This window comes from Pleurodeles waltl, chromosome 7, assembly GCF_031143425.1.
Source record: "Pleurodeles waltl isolate 20211129_DDA chromosome 7, aPleWal1.hap1.20221129, whole genome shotgun sequence".
Classification (NCBI taxonomy): domain Eukaryota; kingdom Metazoa; phylum Chordata; class Amphibia; order Caudata; family Salamandridae; genus Pleurodeles; species Pleurodeles waltl.
The window spans coordinates 1,085,624,002-1,085,648,107 of NC_090446.1; the positions used below are offsets into that span (position 1 = coordinate 1,085,624,002).

The 24,106-nt window shown below is 41.4% G+C and overlaps 1 protein-coding gene across 2 annotated transcripts in view; it reads right to left on the minus strand.

Annotated features, from left to right (window-relative positions):
- TOM1L1 (target of myb1 like 1 membrane trafficking protein) overlaps positions 1 to 24,106 on the minus strand; it is a 501,668-nt gene that overhangs the window by 334,348 nt on the left and 143,214 nt on the right. For both annotated transcript variants that reach the window (XM_069200030.1, XM_069200031.1), the window contains exon 5: positions 1,649 to 1,783. In XM_069200030.1, the coding sequence (XP_069056131.1) occupies positions 1,649 to 1,783 (135 nt within the window). The remainder of the gene's footprint in view (positions 1 to 1,648; positions 1,784 to 24,106) is intronic.

Consider the following 24,106-nt stretch of genomic DNA (forward strand, 5'->3'; position numbering starts at 1 on the left):
TCCCAGCATGCCGTGCACTTCCCTTCTTCCCTGCATGCATCTGTTCCCTTTGTACAAGGGTATATTTCCTATCTCTTGCTATAGCTCCTTCCCAATCCAAGATGGTGGTGTTACTTCTTTCTGTTTATCACTTCCTGTCTAGGGGCATATAAGGGGAATCATTTCTTCTTCTCATTGCGTTGCAACACTTCTGCTGTGGTGGTCACGCTCCGGCTGGTCTTCGCTTGGACGCCAGTCGTTCTTGTTCTGTCTTCAGCCTTCCAGATTTCCAGGATCCTGAGTTCTAAATCCTTGTGTCCTCCGTCTGTTTCAGGGAGTTCCTGTTGGAGGTTTTTCCCCCTTGGGGTTTTTCCTCTGGGACTCCTTCTGGAGGGCACGGACTGTGGTGGCGTACTATTGTCAACAGCACCGTGGCTACCGGAAGGGGTCGCCCCTACCTCGGTCACAGCAGGACTTGCAGGAACCAGGGCCGCTCACCATCCCTCTCCAGTACAGACGGTAAGCCCAGGGTGAATTGTGACAATTATATGTTACCAATATTATTGATGTGTGGTCCCAGTTTTGTGGTGGGGGAAGACTTGCGGGGGGGGACTAGAGGATTAATAAAGGTATCAGGTTGCGTACACTACTGCATGATCTATCTGCTGTTCATCTTGTCGCTCTCCCATACTGTATGTTCATGTTGATTAAATGCCAATAAAAATCTATACTTTAAAAGAAATGGCATTGTAGAAATGTGCCTCTTCTGCTTGACGGATAACTGTGTGAAATGCTAATACGACCACCCATGATGGATTCTTGTTATTATCTGTTTGTTTATATGTATAAAACAATACACAGTTAAAAGTTATGACAATATGCCTTTCATCTGTACAAAAAGCAGTGCTAATTCTCCTGACAGGATTTTTAATGGGCATTTCCTCTAGTGGGATAGACTGGTATTAAGCATGGTTTTTAATGTGGCACAAAATCTGACTGCTGGACTTCAAATGGTTTTTGTCCTGCACTATATATTACATTAACATCCATCACTTGCTACTCAGCTGTGGTAGGGAATTATTGTCTTCGTATACTATGACACAATCTATGAAATGTTAATGATCCATTACTTTATATTCAGAACATTGAAATATCTAGTTTCTTGGGGTTAGTGTAAATGTAGCATGCACTATGTGGCACTCATTTGTTACAGTATTTTATTGGGGGGATTCAGAACCTCACAAGGAAACATCAGAGATGCTTGTCCTCTCAGTGCATTGAGGGGCTAGTATGAACATACACTCCAGAACTGCTAATGGCCTCCAGGCATGGCCTCAAGGAATTAATATTAAAAAATAGTGTGGAGTCCTCTCTCAATAAGAGAAAAGTTATTTTTAATATGTAAGAGAACTTAACAGAAGAAAACACATCAACTTATTAGTTATCCTGGAAAAATATAGAACTTGAAATATTTGAATACATCACAAATATGTATATCAATGTTAAAAATCACTGGTAGTTTCTCAAACATACGCATTTTGACAGTTGAAATAAACCTCTCTATTTTCTGTAATCTATCACACCAGCTTTCACGTTCCCTCACATATGGATTGTCATACAACAAAGGGTATTTGTTATTTTCTATAGTACCTTTTATGTAACTACCTACCATATGGTCTTCACATGCCATCTCTCCGTTTGTCTCTTGAGATGGAAATACTATTCCTTTTTTTAGCAAATCCAGATAAACCTCCTTCACATCACTCACATCAACGGATCCACCTTCAAGCCCTTTTGACCAGGCCTGTTTTGGCAAAAAAAAAGTCAGAATTACCTAAGGTAAAGAGGATCTAAGCAGGCACCTATTATTCTCTTCAGAACACATATAGTAAAATAAAAGTATTCAAACTCTCAACATAGAAAGATAGGCACTGAAATGTTTGGGTTTTTTTCTGGTTCAAGTTTATCCTCTGCCAGCTCCGCCTCTTTCATTAGCTCTTGTTGATACTCATCTTCAAGTCTCTTAACAAATTTGAACTGGTGATTGCCTCTCATTCTCAATCCTGTGTTTTCTCATATCAAGTCCATCAGTCACTCCCTACAAGCACAGTTAAGATGTTGACAAACATTCACACTTTCTGAGTGCACCAAACTATTTAATCAAGATAATCCTGTTACTATGACTTCAAAATCTCTATCTCATTGCCATCCTTATTTTCATTCTTCAGTCTACCAAGTTCTTTGAAACCTACATCAAAGCATTCTTATTTCGAAAAGCCTTCAGCTGATGTGTAACTTCCTTTGGTCTATTGTCTTAATTCCTATCTTTGTTACCATTCCAAACTAATTTAAAGGATTGCTCCCTATCATCTTCCATGTTTTCTTCACTCTCATAATTATCTCTGCATCTGTAAAACCTTTTCCCTTTGGACGTGCTGTACTTGTTCACTACAATCAACCACTTCCAGCATACTTAAGTACCTTACTCTTCTTCATTAGATTTCTTCTTTAGATATTTCTAGGATTGGTAAGAAATTGCTTTCATCTTTCTTTCTTCACATTCTTTATCTGACTATTAGGAAGTTATGTCTTCTGCTCCACAGTTTCTGCTCTTTGAAGTTATTCCAGGATCACTGACTTCTTTGAAGTTATTTGACCTTTGACAGTATTCCAGGATCACTGATCTCTTTGAGCTAAAATATACCACTTGATTCAGTTACTGTATTTAAAGTTTCACTCTCATTTCTATGAAGATGGAAAATGTGCAGCCACACAGGAACATACAGTTTCCATTTTCCTCCTTTTCTAATGCAACCTCCAAATGTCTCACCTAGTGCTTGCTTGAGTTGGGTTCTTAATACTTGGACTCGTACTCTAAATTTAATCTTAATCCAATTAAGACATATATTTACTCCTTCTAGGCATAGTCTCAGATTCATACAACCCCATTTTTTTAATTTGTAGTCAACAGGATAATTTGCAAGGCTAACTGATCACGCCAATCATTACCTTCTTTTTCATGAGCCTATTACCTGAGTCACTACATGTTGCCAAACTGAACTGTTAAAAAACGAATCAGAATTGTTCTTTTGCCATGCCTATCTTCCTTGTATCTTTTACTTTTGATCTTTCAACCATTGGCCTATTCTTGTTCCTTCTACAATTCCGTGTTCAAAGTTCATATTAGTTTTTTGCAGATTTAATCTTAGCATTACTAGAATGGTGCAATACATGGAATAGGGTATAATACTAAGGATAATGTATCAATTATTGAAAGTGACAAACAAGTCTGAGGAAAAATTTAATTTATAAAGGCGTAAGAGCAGTGATCAAAGTGCTATGCCCCGTGGGAGCATACGTAAACCAATTATAAATTAGCTACATAGCAGCCCAAAAGAAAAAAACATTATTCAAGAATGCTTTGAAGGCATGAGTACATCTGAAATATAGCTTTTCTAGAATACATTTCAATAGGATAGTTCTTGTAAACACAATAAAAGATCAATTTCCTGCCTGTACTTCCAATTCAACACAATGAGCACTTTCTCCACTAAATGAATCTGGAAAATCAATTTCTTTACATCAACAAACAGGGTGCATCTCATTTACTTTTGTTGCAGGGAGCTAGGGTCTCAATACAACACCAAACAACTGCCGCCTAGACATCAAGTTATTATTGTATTGGTTAACGACATCCTCTCATCAAAAGAAAGCAAAAAAATAATGTATTTGAAAACAGCAATATATGAATATATATATATATATATATATATATATATATATATATATATGTATATATATATATATATATATATTCCAAATACATTTTATTGTATAAAATTCATCATTAATATATTTGCCTAATAAATAGACAATTGTCTATGCACTTCAATTAATAGAACAAATACCATTTGCACAGAGGGCTGCGATTTCCATACTCCCCTCTCATCGTGTCTGCATATGCAGATGAAACCTTGCTATATGTTAGGAACACAGAGCGCATTTAGACACCAATGCTATGGGAAGTTGTATCACTTGGGAGCCACGCTGGACTCCGCATGAACTTGGACAAGTCAGTGGTGTTCCCTCTTACTATCAGTACTGGGTCAGTAACGTTGGAGTACCCACTGCAAAGGACAGAGGACTCTGTTTGCTATTTGAGGATCAAAAGTCACTCGGATCTGACCATAGTGCTACAGGACAATTATGGGGTAGCGGTGCAGAGCCTGTCCGAAGCAGTTGGTACTGGACCAACCTACCCCTCTCCCTAGCGGGGAGAGTGGCAATCATGAAAATGGTGGTGCTGCCATGGTTCTTGTTTTTCTTCTTGAATGTCTTGATTATCCTTACCCCTCCATCTTTCATAGACTGAAAGTTCTCCTGTCTAGGCTGGCCTAGACAGGAAAACAGCCTAGAGTAGGGTGGTGGACTCTGAACCTCCTGTATGATATGGGGGGGTCTTGTTGCGGCAGACCGGGAAGCGTATTACCATTTTCCTCAGGCACAGTTTGGCAATTCTGGGTACATAGCTCCTTGGACCAGCCACATGTCCAACTGGAACGCGGGATGGCAGCCCCCACCAAATGACCCTGGTACTTGTTTGATCAGCCGAAATGACAAGATATTGGACTCACTGAACATGATGGCCAATGCCTGATAGAGGTTATTGGAGAGACAGGAAGGATCCTTGCTCTATTCACCGGCCATGCCTCTGGCTTGGTGTGTCTGATTCCCGATGACACAGGAGTAGGGTGCTATTCAAGTGTTAAAGAACTTGGGTGTTGTTGCCATGGGAGAAATATTTGAGGACGGTCATCTTCGTGGCTGCAGGAAACGATTAATATTACACCTCTGATTAGGTCCTATTATTACAGGGCTTGTGCAGGGATGCAGGTCGCATTGGGGGATAATCTGCTAGAGCCTCCTCCCACCCCTGCTCTGACATCACTGATGCAGCATTCCACACCCGGACATGTCATATCAAGGCTATTAGCCTTAACCCAGGAAGCACATAGGTCGGAGAGGTCCAGGGCAAGGCTAGCCTGGCAAAGGGTCCTGGTAATCATAATAGATGATAAGCAAGGGGCATATTGTTTTTCGGTAACTAAAACCATTTCCCTCAACGGAAAGCATAGACTCATACATTTCAAATATCTTCACAAGGCATACTACAACCTTTCCAGGCTACATCGGTATGGCCTCCATGATAACACGAGGTGTTCTAGATGCTCAGAGGGTGCAGATGGATTTCTGCACATGGCATAGGGTGCCCAGGCATGCAAACATTTTGGCAAGTGTTCTTTTGAGGATTGAGTTGAATCGTAGACAAATTGTTGGAACCCGACTGTTAGGAATGGGGTCTTTGTTGACAGTCAGGTTACCCCCTGTCCAAGCAAGGACCCTCACGCTATTCAGGGCAAAGGAGAAACACACCTGGTTAGCCCTCATTCACCCCCTTGGTAGCTTGGCACAAGCAGGCAGGCTTCACTCAGAAGCAATGTGTAAAGTATTTGTACCAACACACACACACAGTAATACATTGAAACACTACAAAATGGACTCCATACACGTTTAGAAAAATAGGCAATATTTATCTAAATCAAACAAGACCAAAATGACAAAAATCCCACATACACCAGTTAAAATATATATTTTTTAAATAATAACTCTTACTCTATAGAAAACAATGGAAATTAGGATTTCGCACAAAGTACCTGTTTTGCGTCAAAAATAAAGCTGCACGGGCAAGCGTGCATTTGAAAAGTCAGTGATGCATCGATTCCTTCCTCGCAAGGGAGGATGTGTATCATTTCTTCCCCAGTCAGGCCGGCGATTAGTCGTTTTTCTCCCTCGCAAGAGAACAATGCATCGATTTCTGGATGGGGCACCTCCGATCCGTGCAGAGTTGGGATGACTTTGATGCCCAGAGACGATGCGTGGAAAATTCTGTGGCACGGTGTTAGAAAACTGAGTAGTGTGGGGTTTGTTTCGTTATCAGCAGCCACAAGCGGGTGTTGTGCATTGTTTCTCCAGCTGCAATGCGTTAATCTCCCAGCTGCAATTGTGGTGGAGCGTCAATTTCAGCAACAAAGCCGGCGGTGCGTCGTTTATCAGCCATTTTGCAGATGGTGCGTCGAAAATGTCCCCAAATGACGTTCGGTGCATGGATTTTCAGCTCTTGTTCTGCCAACTTCACCTTTCAAGGGCCTAGGGACTGAATAGGACACTACTTGCCAGGGGAGGAGTCTCAGCAGAGGGTCCATGTGGTGGCAGAGGAAATCTTTGATGGCTCTGAGGCTTCAAAAGAGGAGGCAAGCTCAGTTCAAGCCCTTGGAGATTCTTCACAAGCAGGAATATACTATAAAGTCTAGTATTTGTCCCCTTTCACTGACAGAAGCAGCAACTGCAGGATAGCCCAACAAACCACAGTCACAGGCAGGGGCAGCACTTCTCCTCAGCTCTTCTCTTGAATCCAGAAGTGATATTGAGGAAAATGTCAAGTCTGTGGTTTTGGGTCCACTACTTACACCACTTTCTGCCTTTGAAGTTGGCAAATGGGAAGCCTCTCTTTTTGCAAGATCATGTCTTGCCTGGGCCAGGCCCCAGACACACACCAGGGTGTTGGAGACTGCATTGTGAGAGGGCAGGCACAGCCCATTGAGGTGTAAGTGACCACTCCTCCACTCTAGCACAGATGGCTCATCAGGATATAAAGGCTACACCCCAGCTCCCTTTGTCTCACTGTCTAGAGGGGATTCACAAACAGCCCAACCGTCAAACTGACACAGATAGGAAACCTACAAACAGGCAGAGTCAAAGAATGGTTAAAGCCAGAAAATGTCCACTTTCTAAAAGTGGCATTTTCAAACTAATAATCTAAAAACCAACTTTACTAAAAGATGTATTTTTCAATTGTAAGTTCAGAGACACAAAACTCCAGGTTTCTATCTGCTCCCAAAGGGAATCTGCACTTTAAAGTTATTTAAAGGCAGCCTACATGTTAAACTATGAGAGTGGTAGGCCTTGCAACAGTGAAGAGTGCATTTAGCAGTATTTCACTGTTAGGACATGACAAACACAACAGTACATGTTCCCCCTTACACTGCACCATGCCCCTGGGGCTACCTAGGGCCTTGTGTAGGGGTGCCTTACATGTATAAAAAGGGAAAGTTTAGGCCTGGCAAGTGAGTACACATACCAAGTCGAATTGGCAGTGCAAGCCTGCACACACTGTCACTGCAGTGGCAGGTCTGAGCCATGTTTACAGGGCTACTAATGTGGGTGGCACAATCAGTGCTGCAAGTCCACTAATAGCATTTGATTTACAGGCCCAGGGTACCTCTATTGCACTTTACTAGTGACTTACTAGTAAATCAAATATGCCAGTCATGGAAAACCAATCAACAATACAATTTACACAGAGAGCATATGCACTTTAGCAGTGGCTAGCAGTGGTTAGCAGTGGTAAAGTGCCCAGAGTCCTAAAGCCAACAAAAATAGGTAAACAAAAATAGGAGAAAGGAGGCAAAAAGTTTAGGGATGCCCCTGCATTTCCAACACCGACCCTATGCTGGCACTGCTTAGTTATGATAAGCAGCTACCACCTGCGATTAGACGACTGACGGCCATAGGGCTCCTGTTGGCAAAAAGGAGGGTGGCTATGCAATGGGATAGGAAGGCCCTGCCTATAGTGGGGGAATGAATGAGAGGTATGACCTACTGTAATTTGCAGTTGGATACATATGGTGAATTCCTTCCCAATAGCAGTTGCCCTAGGAATATTTGGGGTCCATTTCAGACCTACTTGCTGGGGCTTAGGTCGGGAGTGCGGGATGAGAGGGAGGCCTCCTGATCAGGCATGGAGTGCTTCACAGTGTTGGGCTTCCTGGTTTGGGTTGGGGGTCTGCTATTCCCGCGCTGGCTGCTGTGGTGCCAGTAGGTGGGTGGTAGGTACCTGTGTTTGCTATTCTGTAGCCTGTTATCGATGGCCTGTTTTCATTTCGTAGCTGCAGGCAGGCCGCTTTGCGTAGCCTGTTTGGAGCTCAGTGAGCAATTAACTATTGAGATGTTGGACATTGTGTTCCCTTGTTGTTATTGTAACTGTAGGGATGGTCCTCTGCTAATAGGGGGTGCTGGGTCTGATGCGAGGCTGGGAATGAGGTGACTGCCAATGTATAATGTTCACTGTCATACGAATCTTAGCATTGTATGCATTAATGTTGATGTACATTTAAAACCTAATAAAAAATAATAAAAAAAAAAGAATCAAACAATCCCACCAAAGCCTCTCCTTTGAAGAACATACATATAATACAACATCACAGATTTAAAAGAAGCAAAACAGAACCACCAAGGGGCAAATAGGACGGCAGGGCTAAAGGACAAACCAAATATCTACAATGAAGAAGGAAGACGCTCTTCACAGTTTTACATATAACACTTTAAATAGTGATTGTAATGTAGATGTTCTACATTTTATTTAAAAAAGAACAGTTGATGGACGGAATGTAGACCAAATCAAACATTCACCCCCAGTCACAGATCTCGGTTTAATCCATCAGTTTTTTTGCTCAACATGCCATTCCAGTTTGGACCCAGCCACATGCAAATCAATCTTGACCCCCTTCCCCATGGGAACAGTCCAGCCCGAACTGCCAGGCCAGGTCCTCCCTGGACCAAAAACAATCATCCTGGGACCAGTTTCGGGGTATCACCCCTCTTCAGCCAGGCTAGCTTGGATCTGGTGGCATAGTGAGCACGGGAACCACGTCTGGGCATACCCTTACCACTTGGGACAACAAATGCAAAAAGAACAGTTGATGGACAGAATGTAGACCGAATTAAACATTCACCCCCAGTCACAGATCTGGGTATAACCCATCAGTTTTTTTGCTAACCATGCCATTCCAGTTTGGACCCAGCCATATGCAAATCAGTCTTGACCCTCTTCCCCATGGGAACAGTCCAGCCCGAACTGTCCGGCCAGGTCCTCCCTGGTCCAGAAACAAGCATCCTGGGACCGGTTTGGGGTATCACCCCTCTTCAGCCAGGCTAGCTTGAATCTGGTGGAATAGTGAGCACGGGACCCACGTTTGGGCATACCCTTCCCACTTGGGGCAACAAATGCAAAAAAGAGCAGTTGATGGATGGAATGTAGACCAAATCAAACATTCACCCCAGTCACAGATCTGGGTTTAATACATCCGTTTTTTTGCTCAACATGCCATTCCAGTTTGGACCAACCCATATGCAAATCAGTCTTGACCCTCTTCCCCATGGGAACAGTACAGCCCAAACTGCCAGGCCAGCTCCTCCCTGGACCAGAAACAAGCATCCTGGGACCGGTTTCGGGGTATCACCCTTCTTCTGCCAGGAAAGCTTGAATAGGGTGGCATAGTGAGCACGGGACCCACATCTTGGCATACCCTTCCCACTTGGGGCGACAAATGCTAAAAGAACAGTTGATGGACGGAATGTAGACCAAATCAAACATTTACCCCAAGTCACAGATCTGGGTTTTATCCATCAGTTTTTTTGCTCACCATGCCATTCCAGTTTAGACACAGCAATATGCAAATCAGTCTTGATCCTCTTCCGCATGGGAACAGTCCAGCCCGAATTGCCAGGCCAGGTCCACCCTGGACCAGAAACAAGCATCCTGGGACCTGTTTTCAGGGTATTACCCCTCTTCAGCCAGACTAGCTTGAATCTGGTGACTTAGTGAGCATGGGACCCATGTCTGGGCATTCTTTGAATGGATCAGAAATTGTTGTCAACCTTGTAACTCCAGAAAATCACATATGTCTTCAATCTCATATTCAGTTTGTCCTTGTGCTATGACTGGTGGAAGTTCAGATGAAAGGTGGAGACAAGGGGTGGGAACATATGGCTTCAGTTGAGATTAATATAAAAAATAAAGTGGCAAAGTCAACCAGAAAGCCAAAGGACTGAAGTGATGAGTTATCATAAATACATCTGTTTATGCTTTCTATTGTGTCCCCCATTTAAAATAAATAGGCAAAATTACTCACATTAATACATAACCTAAAGAAATCTATTTTTTGTGGTTAAATAAATATTTTTTACATTTCCGTATGTTTTACCATTGGCATAGTGTTTTTTACAGGATTGTTATAATAACTAGCACAGAGTAGCAGTCTAGGAAAAATAGTAAGCCAACAAGTAAAGCATCTTGCTTGACTGGAGACATTTCCTGTGAATACTTAAACTTGCCACAAGTAGAAATGTTTCTTAAATGGGGTGCAAGTATAAGTGGATCTATGGCTGGACTGGTTGAGGAGGCAGGTTTTTTCCCTTATAAATTTATACAAGTGGACGAGGCAGATTTTTTCCCTTATAAATTTATACAAGAGTACTTTCAACGGACTTTGGCTTGTCAACTTAAAACAGTAAGAGACTGATGTCACAGTGTGCAGTGTCCTTAAGGATTTATTAGGGTTTCAGACTTTGAATAAAATATTGGGATGGCTGGAGATCTTGGCGCCACTTTCAAACACTGTACCACTTAATATGCGACCAGTACCAGGTCCTGAGGGTGATCCTTTAAAATCAGAAGAGTGGGACCCAAGTGTCGACATTTTGGACCTTTGTAGGGCAATTTTATTTCAAGACTGGAGGCTCCTATTATGCTTTCTAATATTGCTTTATTTTACTAGCAGCAGTCAAGATAACAAGAAAAAACCTAAAAATCCCATAAGGCAAAGGAAACTCAGTCAATGGGATACAAGAAGTAGAACATCAAAGGAACCAATAGTCATTCAACAACACCTATAATACCCAACTTGACTGCAAACAGTTTTCTTTTCTTGCTGCTTGCAGTCAAGATAAGTATTACCATTTATCTCATTGAGCTTTATTGTGTGTTTATTAATTTTTCCTCATTATAATATTAATAGAGTGTTAGTACTAAGTGAATACAGGTTATTCTTACTGACCGCTTTTTCCTTCACAACCAGCACATTGTGATATTCCCTGTGCACACTGACTCTCTTGCACTCTGTCACCCTCGACCTGTGGTTGCCATTTTCTCATAACCATGTGATGCTCGCATGCTTTTTCTCCCATTTCTGCTGTTTTAGACCATGACGTTCAAAGGAAGTCTACTGCTTTTCTTCAATATTGCTCTGCCCTGTTTTACTTTGCTCAGTGTCTGCTTGAGCTCCGACCTGCTTCCGTGTAGAAAGCGTGGCTTAGGGTCCTGCCTCCTCTCCTCCTCACAACGCTGCCTCGGCTTTTCTCACACGGCACCAATATGAGTCAGAGTCTCCTCCTCTCCCCTTTACTATTTTAACCACTTCCCTGCCATTTTTTCATTTTCCTTAATTTTGCTGGCACTTATTACAACATACTAATTATGGAGATTTTCAGTTCTCCCATTATGGCTATTGACACTGATGAGGAGGATTCCTTTGAAGAAAATCTTAATGAATTCATGTAGTCATATGTGGAACAGGCTGTTTCAGCCTACATGTACAAAATTGCAAAGAATTTAGAAAATTATTTTCTGAGTCTAATGTCTAAGATGATTTTGGCCCATTCTGCAGGGGAAAGCAGAAAGCACACAAATGTTGGATTTCCTCCTATGGCCAATATTAAACCTAAGTCAAAAAATAATGATGCGCTTTTGGCTAGTGGGGTTTTCTCACTTATGACAGAGGTCATGGCTCCTCCCAGGCCTCCTTTTCAGGAGGGTAATTACCAAAGCACAAATAAACCTACTCTACAATCGTCTCATGCCAAATGCAAAGTAAAATCTAAACATTTATCATCTACAATTGTGATTTCTCATATCCGAGATATGGATGATTATGGTGGTGATTTATATTCTGATCCAAATAATAACGATTCGAAGAGGCAAATCTTTTTCCCTCACTTTCTCCCCCAAAAAACCAACAAATTGACCTCCTCTTCCCTTGACCACTTTAAGGACAAGACAGTTATGGACTCGGAGGGTGTTCCCATGTCCAACACCAGCCTCGTCCATCACCCTAATTCAACTGAGTAGTTTCCTGCCTATAATGTAGGCTTCTAGACTGCACTTACCCCTGGACAAGCAAACAAGAGCAAAACTAAGGTCCAAATGTCCCAATCCTTCCCTTTCTTCAAAAAACACTGTTACCCCTATCTTAGACCCTTCTTTACTCACCTTCTTTTCCAAATTTGGCAAAGATCCCCAGAAGTGAGTGGACAAAGTCTGGTCCACTTGCCAAGATAAATTATTAGACATTGCTGGTCCATTGGCCTGTATTTTCTATTTAGCGGAAGCTACTAGTATTGACACTTCTACAGTTGATCCCAAACACCTATCTTTATGGGTTCAACAAGTTTTATACCTATTGTGCAATGCCAGTTCCGCCATAACACACAAATCCAGAAAAGGACTCTTATTAAAACTGGACCCCAAATTGGTGAACCTTTCATTCATGGATCCAGGCATCAAAGCAGAGGGGTTTCTTTTTGGGGATTCGTTTATTAAAGAACTGAGCAAATATGTATCTACGTTTCTCATCTCTGGACAAGGCTCAACAATCTCTATGAAAAGTCTTCTCTCAACATGCTTTTGCCAGGGCCAGTAGAGGCAGGAACCTCTTTACTGGTCACAGTTACCATAACCAAGGCTCCAGATGTTCCTTCAATTCCTCACACCAGGAAAACAAGCCCAGATGTTACCACCTGTGGAGGAGAAGTTACTGTGGTTGAGGAAACAAAAGTTCCTGATACAATTCCCAAACAAGTCCATCTTCTGGCATTCCATAATGTCAGATTCATGGGTTTCAAACACAGTTCAAGGTTCTTTTATAGAGCTTTACTCCAATCCTTTCCAGACCGTATTTCCTTACCTTTCACATTTCTCATCTGAAATGTCCAATCTCATTTCTTTAGAGACCCAATCTTTACTCCACAAACAAGCAATACAGACACCTCCACCCAACCCCTCAGGTTTCTTCAGTTCTCTTTTTCTGGTACAGAAGAAAAACAAAAAATGAGACCAGTTATCAATCTCAAATTATTCAATCAGTTTGTCATATACCATCACTTCAAAATGGAAACCATCATTCATCTCAGGGACTCCTTACTCGAGCATGACCGGATGGTTAATTTGCATTTACAGGACACTTACCGTTAGGTCCCCATCCATCCAGATTGCAGAAAATATCACCATTTCTAATGGATGGGTGAAAACTATCATTTTTCTTCCCTACCTTTCAGACTCTCTTCAGCACCTTGGTGCTTTACAAAAATTATGAAACCAGTCATGGCCTTTACCAAGGGCTAAGGTGTCAGACTGATCATCTATTTAGATGACATTCTTTTCATGAACCAAATCCTTCTCTCTTTAAAGAATTAGGTCCAACTAACTGACTCCATCTTGTCAGATCTATGTTTTGTCATCAGTTCAGAAAAATTAGGATTCCTAATAAATTACGTCCACTCTTCATCTTCCCTCTGCAAAACTAAAGACAATAAAATCTGTAGTTCTACAGACACTTTGCAGCTCAGAATCCTAGCGAGAATTGTGGGTCTCCTTTCCCCTTCCATTCAGGCCATCTTTCTAGGTCCTCTACATTATCGTGCTCTCCAAAGGTTGAAAATTTCTCATTTACAAAAAGGCCTCTCTTATTCTGACACCATCTTGCTAGACCAAGAATCAAATCTATAACTTTAGTGGTGGTTAGACGCTTAGAATGGCAAGACTATTTTTGCATCAGCCCTGACCCTATTATATTAGAATAAGATGTAAGCCGAAATTTCTGATCCATTCAAAGACTCAAAGAATTGTTTTTCTAATGTGAACTCTTCAGATTATGCTTCTTCTGTTCATGCCCCTCTATTAGTTCACCATTTCTCTAAATGGCACCATGATTAGCCTGCAGCTTCAGGAGAGAGCATACTGTTAAATTTGTACGGGGATCGCCACAAAGGGCAGTTAAAAGAGCCTACCAGAAACTGCCTAGGCTCAGATGGAGAAGCAATCCATGTGCCCTCCTTTACCATTTTGTCAAGTGCTGAGCTCAAACTACTGCTGAGCAGCCTCGTAGCATAGGTCATTCTGGTGCATCTGCACTTTCAGTGACCCTCAATAGTTTTTACAAGTCTCATGGTTGTGAAGGACGCAAAATGTTTTTTCTTCATAATCAAATGAACACCCTGAGCTCCGGGGAAGAGACAGAAAAAAACCTTATACATAGCTTTTTCTTGGCTGGTGGTTGGTCCAATGGAGGATATTAGTGTTTCTCCATCCAGGATTGTTGCAGGATCTTTTCCTGTTATGTCAGATCATGTTTAAAGTATATGTAAAGGAGGCTTTATGAGAGGAAGATGTGTTGCAATGGATTTCGTTTCTTGATTTTTCATCACAAACTTCATATATTGTTACTTTTTTGGCCCCTTTTTCTTGCATCTAGCAAGTTGAATCGTTTTCCTTCTGGACTCTTCTTTTGGAGTCTTGCTGATTTTTCCAGTGCTAGCATCCTTAATCAAGAATTAAAATATTGCCAAAGGATTTTTTTCCTTTGAAGGGTTTTCTTCTCAACTGTAACAATTGAAAGGAAACACTATTCGTATTCCATTTATAATAATTGTTGCAGGCTGGCATCATATCTATTGATAGCAGTCACTCTGTACTTAGGTAACCGAAAAGGGGCAGAGCAGACTTTTTCGATGTTCACTTTTCAACAGTTTCTGATTCCACGAACTGTTTAGTTTTTTGTAGTATTATTGTCACTTTTCCAGACCTCGTACAAAACTCATAGTTGCACTTTGAGACTTCAGAGCATAGTCTGACCTAAGTGTCACAGTCTATCTACATCTTAGTCATTCCATCAAGTGGTCTGCATTTCATGGGGACCCATTTAAACAAAGTTGTTTGATTCCTTTACAGTGTATTTTGCAATCTCAAATAGTTCTTCACAGACCTTCTGATCACCCGCAAGTGACATTCTTTGACCTCACAATATTTATATAATTAAGTATCAACACCTAAACTCATCATTCAATAAGATCACAAAGTAGCACAGCATAAATCAAGTTGGTTTTCACTAACAAAACATGGATTCTGTGAGAGAGTAACCAGCATCTTCTCTTATCAGTTACATAGTACTATGCAGATGAAATGGAATATGTGTTTACATATAATTATGCTGTTTGTAACAATGTACTGAGCTAAAACATGACACATATGTGTGTGTGTGTATATATATATATATATATATATATATATATATATATATATATATATATATACACACACACACACACACATTTATATATATATCCTATTGGCGGTTAGCACTAGGTAGTTATAGTTAGGTCATCTGTTCCATAGGATTTTTTTTTTTTTGTTTTGCTAATAAATGTGGCACAATTTCACAAATCTCCATGAAACTTTCCAAAATGGTGCTACTTTTTGACTAGGGGTCCACAAAATGCTAGTGCATTTGACATAGACTTCTTTTAAATGGCTACAGCAAACATTGCTGAAAAGAAATGCACCAAATTTGACACAAAGCAGATCCTGGTATCCAAAGATTGTGCTTTTTGTGATTTGGTATAAATCTGTTCAGTAGTTTTTTGAGATATCAAGGCTCAAAAAATAATTGTATATCTAGATGGATCAGTCTCTGAAAGGCTCAAGAGACTATCGCTTGAGCACCAATGTAAATATAGAGCGTTCTGATAGGCGCAAGAAACTTTATTTGCCTAGGGCCATATTGCTCAAGCAGAAGTCAGACTTCTGCTGGTGCAAGCCTTCTGACTGGCTGCCAGCGACATCAGAAACATATTGCTGGCAGCCATTGCAGGACTCAGGGACTTAGGGCCTGATTCTAACTTTGGAGGACGGTGTTAAACCGTCCCAAAAGTGGCGGATATACCACCTACCGTATTACGAGTCCATTATATCCTATGGAACTCGTAATACGGTAGGTGGTATATCTGCCACTTTTGGGACGGTTTAACACCGTCCTCCAAAGTTAGAATCAGGCCCTTAGTCCCCTGTCCTAAAGTAAAAAATTAAAAGCAATATCAGGAGGCAGGGTAGGGATACCCTGAACCCCCAGTCTCCATGGGAGGGTCAGAGGGACCCCCCTGAGGCCAAAATAAAATACAAAATCAGCAAAAATTGCCATGATCCTGCAGGACGACTGCAAGATCGATACATAAAAACAGAATGGCAGGAAGGCTGCATTCATTGAGTTTATGCCTCAGTGAGCCCATCCCTGAGGCTGTATTAAAAAAGGGGAGGGGGCGATTGGAGGACAGGGCCTAACAAGGCTCAGGGATGGGGGCCAAATGGCCCCACACCGCTTTCATTAATGAAGCTCTAGAGATGGGGTCCCCTGGGCCTCAGAAGGCTTAGGAACGGGGACTGCATTGCCCCCCTCCTTTATTAAAAATAAACAGCCATGTGGAAGGCTTGGGGAGGGAGGTCACTTGGCCTTTTGCTTCTAATTTTAGTAGTGGCCCAAAGGGATGTGGTCCTTAGGGTCTAGCAAGGCTCGGGAAGGGGTCAAAGTGCCTCCCGCTCCCTTTCATTAAAGAATTCCCATTTTATAAAAAAAACAGCCCTGGAAATAGGGGCTTCAGGGCCCCTCGAGATTAGGAGTGAGTTCACGTGGCCCTCCACCCCATAGTGGCTCTGGGGGATGGTATCCCCAGGGCCTAATAAGGCTCAGGGCGGGGGGCCATTTGCCATCCTCCTTCCCTTTAATACAAAAATAAACAGCCCTGGGTGATGGGGTTCTTAAGAGCTAATAAGGCTTGGAGAGGCTGCCCCTTAGCCACCTCCCTTTGAAAAAGAACCTGGGGAATGGGGAGCCCCGGGGTCCTATAAAGCTCAGGAAAGGGAACACATAAATCCCTTCCTTTTAAAACTTTGGACATAAACTTCGGAGGAGTTGCTTTATATATAGTGATAAAATATTTTTCAAACCATAGAAATTCACTGAAATAACAAAGGTTAATGAAACGTTATAGTTAGTTGTGATAAAAGATCTGTTTTTGTATAAAAAGAACCCTTAGACATTCACTGACACCCCTTCGAAATTCACTGAAAAAAAACAAAGGTTAAAGTAAAATATAGTTATGAAGATACATCGGTAATGACATTAATGTTTTGAACTAAGAAAACACAGAAATTCACCAGTTATTATTAGCAGAGCTAACTATACCTTGCTTCCCTGCCATGCACTGCTTATGACCTCACATACTACATCACTCATATTTATGGCACCATTTATGGCATCACTGATGACATCACAAATTACGTAATTGATTACATCACTGATGACAATATTCAAGCTTGCTTTTGCACATATTGCTCTATAAATTAACATGACATTAGAGTCCTGAAAGTCAGTAAAAAATAGTTCAGAAAGATAAGAGGCATCAATAATATCATCACTGATACAAGTAAAAAAACAGTAATTATGTGCTACCTTGACTCTATACCTATACCACACACTTCACAAGTAGTGTAGTTCACATTAACAATCAAGCACAGTTCCTAAAAATACTGAAAGCCCTAAGTTAGAAATGGGGTCTTTGGTTGACAGTCAGGTCACCCCCTGTTCAAGCAAGGACCCTCACTCTAGTCAGGGTAAAAGAGAATCACCCTCAGCTAATCCCTGCTTACCCCCTTGGTAGCTTGGCAGAGCAGTAGGCTTAACCTCAGAGTGCTAGGTGTAAAGTATTTGTACCAACACACAGTAACTCAATGAAAACACTACAAAATGACACAACACCGGTTAAGAAAAATAGGAAATATTTATCTAAACAAAACAAGACCAAAACGACAAAAATCCAACATACACAAGTCAAGTTATGAATTTTCAGAGATTAAACTAGAAAATAGCGCTTAGAAACAAAAATGCTTCGATGAGATGTTAACACGGCGTCGTGACGGAGTCGTTCCCAACAAGCCGACACCAGCAGCGCCGGACACGGAGTCGTGTAGACCCCCAAGTACAGTACCTTTGGTGAAGAGTGAAAACAAGCCGATGCGCGAAGTCGGGAATCGCGGCATCTGTGCGAAACGTTGAATCCGCGCACTTTGAGCGGCATCGGTCACGACGTGGTGCGGCGACTTCCACGAAGTCGCGGACTTCAGCGGGGCTGCAGCGGCATCGGGCCTGCGAAGAGCGTCACGTTCCAACGAAGGTCACGGCGTCGGATGCAGGCGGCGTCCCCGGATTTAGCAGCGGCGTCAGTCTGGAGTCGTCCGAAGTCGATTTCCTTGGATTTCCACCAGCTTTCCTTTCAAGGGCCCAGGGACTGGATAGTGCACCACTTGTCAGAGCACAAGTCTCTCCAGAGACTCCAGGTGCTGGCAGAGAGAAGTCTTTGCTGTCCCTGAGACTTCAAACAACAGGAGGCAAGCTCTAACTCAAGCCCTTGGAGATTTCTTCACAAGATGGAAGGCACACAAAGTCCAGTCTTTGCCCTCTTACTCTGGAAGAAGCAGCACTGCAGGAAAGCTCCACAAAGCACAGTCACAGGCAGGGCAGCACTTCTTCCTCAGCTATCAGCTCTTCTCCAGGCAGAGGTTCCTCTTGGTTCGATAAGTGTTTCTAAAGTCTGTAGATTTGGGTGCCCTTCTTATACCCATTTTAGTCTTTGAAGTCACCCTTCTTCAAAGGGGACTCACACCTACTTGTGAAATCCTGCCTTGCCCAGGCAAGGCCTCAGACACACACCAGGGCGTTGGAGTCTGCATTGTCAGAGGCAGTCCCAGTCCTTTCAGATGAGAGTGACCACTCCACCCCTCCCTCCTAGCAGAGATGGCTAATCAGGAAATGCAGGTTACACCCCAGCTCCCTTTGTGTCACTGTCTGGTGTGAGGTGAAAAACAACCCAACTGTCAAACTGACCCAGACAGGGAATCCACAAACACGGCAGTGTCACAGAATGGTTTAAGCAAGAAAATACTCACTTTTTAAAAGTGGCATTTTCAAACGCACAATCTTAAAATCAACTTTACTAAAAGATGTATTTTTAAATTGTGAGTTCAGGGACCCCAAACTTCACATGTCCATCTATTCTCTAGGGGAATCTACACTTTAATCATATTTAAAGGTAGCCCCATATTATCCTATGAGAGAAACAGGCCTTGCAACAGTGAAAAACGAAGTTGGCAGTATTTCACTGTCAGGACATATAAACCACATTACTATATGTCCTACCTTATCCATACACTGCACCCTGCCCTTGGGGCTACCTAGGGCCTATGTTAGGGGTGCCTTACATGTAAGAAAAGGGAAGGTTTAGGCCTGGCAAGTGGGTACACTTGCCAAGTCGAATTTACAGTGTAAAAATACACACACAGACACTGCAGTGGCAGGTCGGAGACATGATTACAGGGTTACTTGTGTGGGTGGCACAACCAGTGCTGCAGGCCCACTAGTAACATTTGATTTACAGGCCCTGGGAACCTCTAGTGCACTTTACCAGGACTTAACAGTAAAACAAATATGCCAATCATGGAGAACCAATTACGTACACATTTTAAACAGGAGCACTTGCACTTTAGCACTGGTTAGCAGTAGTAAAGTGCTCAGAGTTCAAAAGCCAATGGCAACAGGTCAGAAAAATAGGAGGCAGGAGGCAAAAAGACTGGGGATGACCCTGCATAAGCAAAACAGTCCAACACCCTACTACAGACAGCTTTTCTTTGTGTCAAACCCCTGACAGTCACTAAACTTACATTGAAAAATGAAGTTGATATGAGTAGAGAAATGGTTACTGTAAAAAGTATTTACTTTATGGAGAGAGTTTACTCTGTACCACATTGTTTGCAGATAGTGAAACTCTCATGAGAAATACCCCTTAGAGTATTAAAAAGTATTTACTAAGAACTGTGTCAACGATGCAACACTTGTGAAAAAACTTTAAAATAACCAAGGTCTGAAGGTTCTAAAGATCATACTACTTGCAGCTCTCATACTATGGTGAAAACTTTACAGATACCTATCTTCCGAAACAGAAGAAGCACATGTACATAGGTTAGTACATAGTGCACATAGTCTTCTATGTTATGTAGAAATTGACATGCTGAAACAATTCTGTCTAATAAGTCAAGGTTGCTTACAATATTTAATATCTTCTACGTAGGATCTTTTCCTTGTTGAAAACTTTTTCTGCAGAATCAAAAAACTTTTGCGGAACATGCTGAACACAAATTGTAAACTGGGAAATGAAATAAAAAATAAATTGACTTGTGCTCTAAGGAAATTATAGGTCACACACTTGCACCCTCACCACGCACTGCTACTTACTGCACATATTGCATCAGTAATGGTATCTTCATTGACATCATTCATAATATAACTGCAACATTTTGAGTAAAATTAGTGATGACAAAACAGTGCATGTCAGGGACGCAAGTTATTTTTGCCCTAGAGCACGAGTTATAGTATCTTAAGAAAGGTATAACTAGAACTGTTTAATGTTTATGGTTTTGTGCATGTAAAATCTGAACCTAACCATAACATCCCTAAAACCTTATATATATATATATATATATCTATATATATATATATATATATATATATATATATATATATATATATATATATATATATATATATATATATATATATCAATAATGTCATGGAAGATGTAGTATGTGAGGTCCCCTACCTACTCTCCAGCCAACAACTACTGTGGTGCTGGTGGGCGCTGGCTATCTGAATTTGTTCTCAACCAGGTGGGAGCAGCATTTTTCACTATTCCCATCCGGGGAGGGGGGGGAGGGGGGGGGGAGTAATCTGTGTTCCCTGCCAGGGAAGTGCAGGCAGGGAATTCAGATTATATTCTCCATCCTGGGTGCCAGCAGGAGTTGTCCGTTTTCATTTTCTTGTGGGTAATCAAGTGCCACACAGGACACTCACACCTTTTTTATGTTGGGGGCTGCAGGGGAAGCCCCATGGACTCCATGGACCTTGCTGGCTCCCCAGCTAGCACCCATCCTGGTTGCAGTGGGAACTGGCGTTGTTGCTTTGCTCCTACCCACAGCATTTTACTCTGCTCCTGCCATGTGGAAGCAAAGCTGTTTTCACTGTCCAGGAGAGTGCAGGTAGGCAATTAGATTTATATTTCATGATGCACTCTCCCAAGTAAGGTACAGAGTAGTGTCCCAGGGAATGGGGTCGCAGGGACACTCCATATCATCAAGCTCTTGGAAATGTGGTCCCTGGTGCTACAGGATGGCTCAGGGAGGGAGCCTTATGCCCTCCTCCCCAATCAAAAATTACTTCATGGGTTCCTTGAGGGATAGGATGGCTCGCAGAGTGGGACCCCCTCCCCAGTTATGAAAATGCATTGACGCTGGTGGATGGGGTGCTCAGGGTCATATTATGGCTCAAGGAAGGAATACACCTCCTCCCATCCCCACACAAATGAAATTGACCCTGGGGATGAGGTCCCTGGGACATTAAAATGGCTTATTGCGGGGCCCACACACATCCCATTAAAATAAAAATGTCCCCAGGGTATGGGGCCCCCAAGGCCTTAAAATAGTTCAGGGAAGGAGGGGATGCATGCCACCTTCCCAAATATAAAGTACTTTCTGACCCCTTGTTTCCTGGCCCATTCTCGGGTGCTTGTATTTCAAAACAGCAGGAGCCTAACTTTTCTTTTTTAAATAGGACTTCTGATAAGGCTATTGTCCCTGAATCTGTAGTATCATTAAAATAAAATTATTTTTTTAGCCCCAGGACGTTTCCCTCTGGGACCCTCAACTAGACCTGGGGGGCAGGGTATCCTTACCCTGGCCCTCTATATGTTTTGTTTTTAATTATTTTCTAGGACAGAGGACCCAAGTCCTAAAATGTCTGCCTCCACCACTTTGTTGAAGTGGTGACAGCCAATCAGATCTTATCTCTAGATCTGTCAGCTCTGCGGATCCTGTGTTTTGTGATACATACATAAATTGTGAACATTAATTTCTCAAAAACTATGGAATAGATTGACACTAAATGACAAAAAGCACACTTTTTGGGCCAATATTTAGCTCAATCACAAATCTGGTGTAATTATGTTCATCTGCTCTTGAGGTATCATATGTCTTGGGAACCCTCTTTTTCTCTGTCCCCACATGATGGATCAACCCAAAACAACTTTAACTGTTAACTATAACTGGTGAATTTTAGTGTTTTTGTAGTTTAAAAGTTTAATATTGTATCTAACATGTTCACCTAACTACAATGTCACATTACCCTTTGTTTTTTCCAGTGAGAGTATATATTACAGAGCCGTGGTAGACATTCTATAGCTGTAGTTAGCAATCCCAGAGATAGGAATTTCTTGGATTTTGGTTAAAGATTAACTTTTCACCCTTTTGATGAATTTCTACAAAAATGTCCAAATCTATAGCATTTTTCTACATTTTGTGATGATGGAAAATTTCTGGTGAATCATTAGGGGGTGTAAAGATAAAAGGGAGGTCAAAAAACAGATTTTTCCCATATGTATTTTCCATAGACTTTCGTATATGACACAGTGCAGAAATGGCTGAATGGATTTTGAAGAAATTGATTACATTTGCCATGAATATACATTATAGTGTCTAGATGATCCTTTTTACTATTGCAGGTGATGTTATGAAGTGAAGTTATAAAGGCAAAAATGTAGTGATATCTGTCATAGTAGTACTGAGGTACTAATGCGGTACATAGTGATAACAAGTCATTATGTGATTGGCTAGTGACTGCCTTTACAAAAGGCACAGTTTGCCTGTGTTTATTTCACCCTTAGATGTAGGTATTAGGTATGATATTTTTCCCCTGCCTATTTCCCCTTCATTAAAGTGTAATAGGTGGGGAAAAATATTGATAAGTTTCTATATATTTAAAATGAATGGATAGAGTACAGTCATACTGCCTCAAGAGTACAGCAGAACCAAACATACATTTTTAAGAATAAATATTAAAGATACACTGTAGTACCCTATATTTTTTTTTAACATATTAAAAATGTCAGTTAAAAGTCTACGTAATACCGCAGTAATACCTAAAAATTACAGGGCTGCTTAGAACAAATTCAAAATAATGTGCAGTTCTCTCTAAACTGCTGTAAAAATATATGGAAAATTATAAATACATTTCTCTATCTATTAACAATTTAAGATGGTGTTAATAGATAAGGAACCACAATAAAACCTACTACTTACCTACATGTAAGAATCTAACCTAGAACACAGTGAAATGCAGAGAAAATATACTGAAAATGGCATTCCTGCCTTCTACCCTTGGTAAACAGAGCCATTAGCCAACTATTTCCTGCCTTATTTATTATGCACATGTATTGTGGTATACCAATAACTTACAGTGGTATGCTTTGGTACGATATATAATACTTTAAAACTACTCACACTATTCAAACATTTTACCAAAAACTACAATTTAAACTAAATAATATATTTTCCTGTCACATTACATCTACATCTGTTCACACATTTTCACTCTACATCTGCTTAAATTACCACACTCCACTGTATGCCACTACACTCTATGCCACTCCGCTCTACATCACTGTACTCTGAGCTATTATACTCTACACCAATCCACTCGACATCACTTCACTATATGCCACTCCACTCTAAGCTAATTAACTGTACGCCACTCCAATCTACCCCACTGCACTCTATACCACTACATTCTACGGTATAACACTCAAAGCCATTCCATTTTATGATACTCCGATTAGCGCCAATATACTGCGCGCCCTTCAACTCTACGCTACTCCACTGTACACTATTTTACTGTCAACAACTTCACTCTACAACACTAAGTCTAAGCTACTGACTCGATTCCACCCCACTTTATGCCACTTCAATGCACACCACTGCACTGTACACTGTTCCGCTGTACGATGCTACTCTATATGCCAATAAACTATGTAATTCCACTCTATATTATTTCACTGTATGCCACTTTTGGTTATGCTATTCCACTGTACACCACTTCATTCTACATCATTCTCCTTTATCCCAGTCCAATCTATGCCATTCCACACAATGCAAATTCACTCTATGCTACTCCAGTGTACCCCACTGCATTCTACGGCACTCCACTCTACAACAATGCAATGTACTCTATTACACTGTACACAA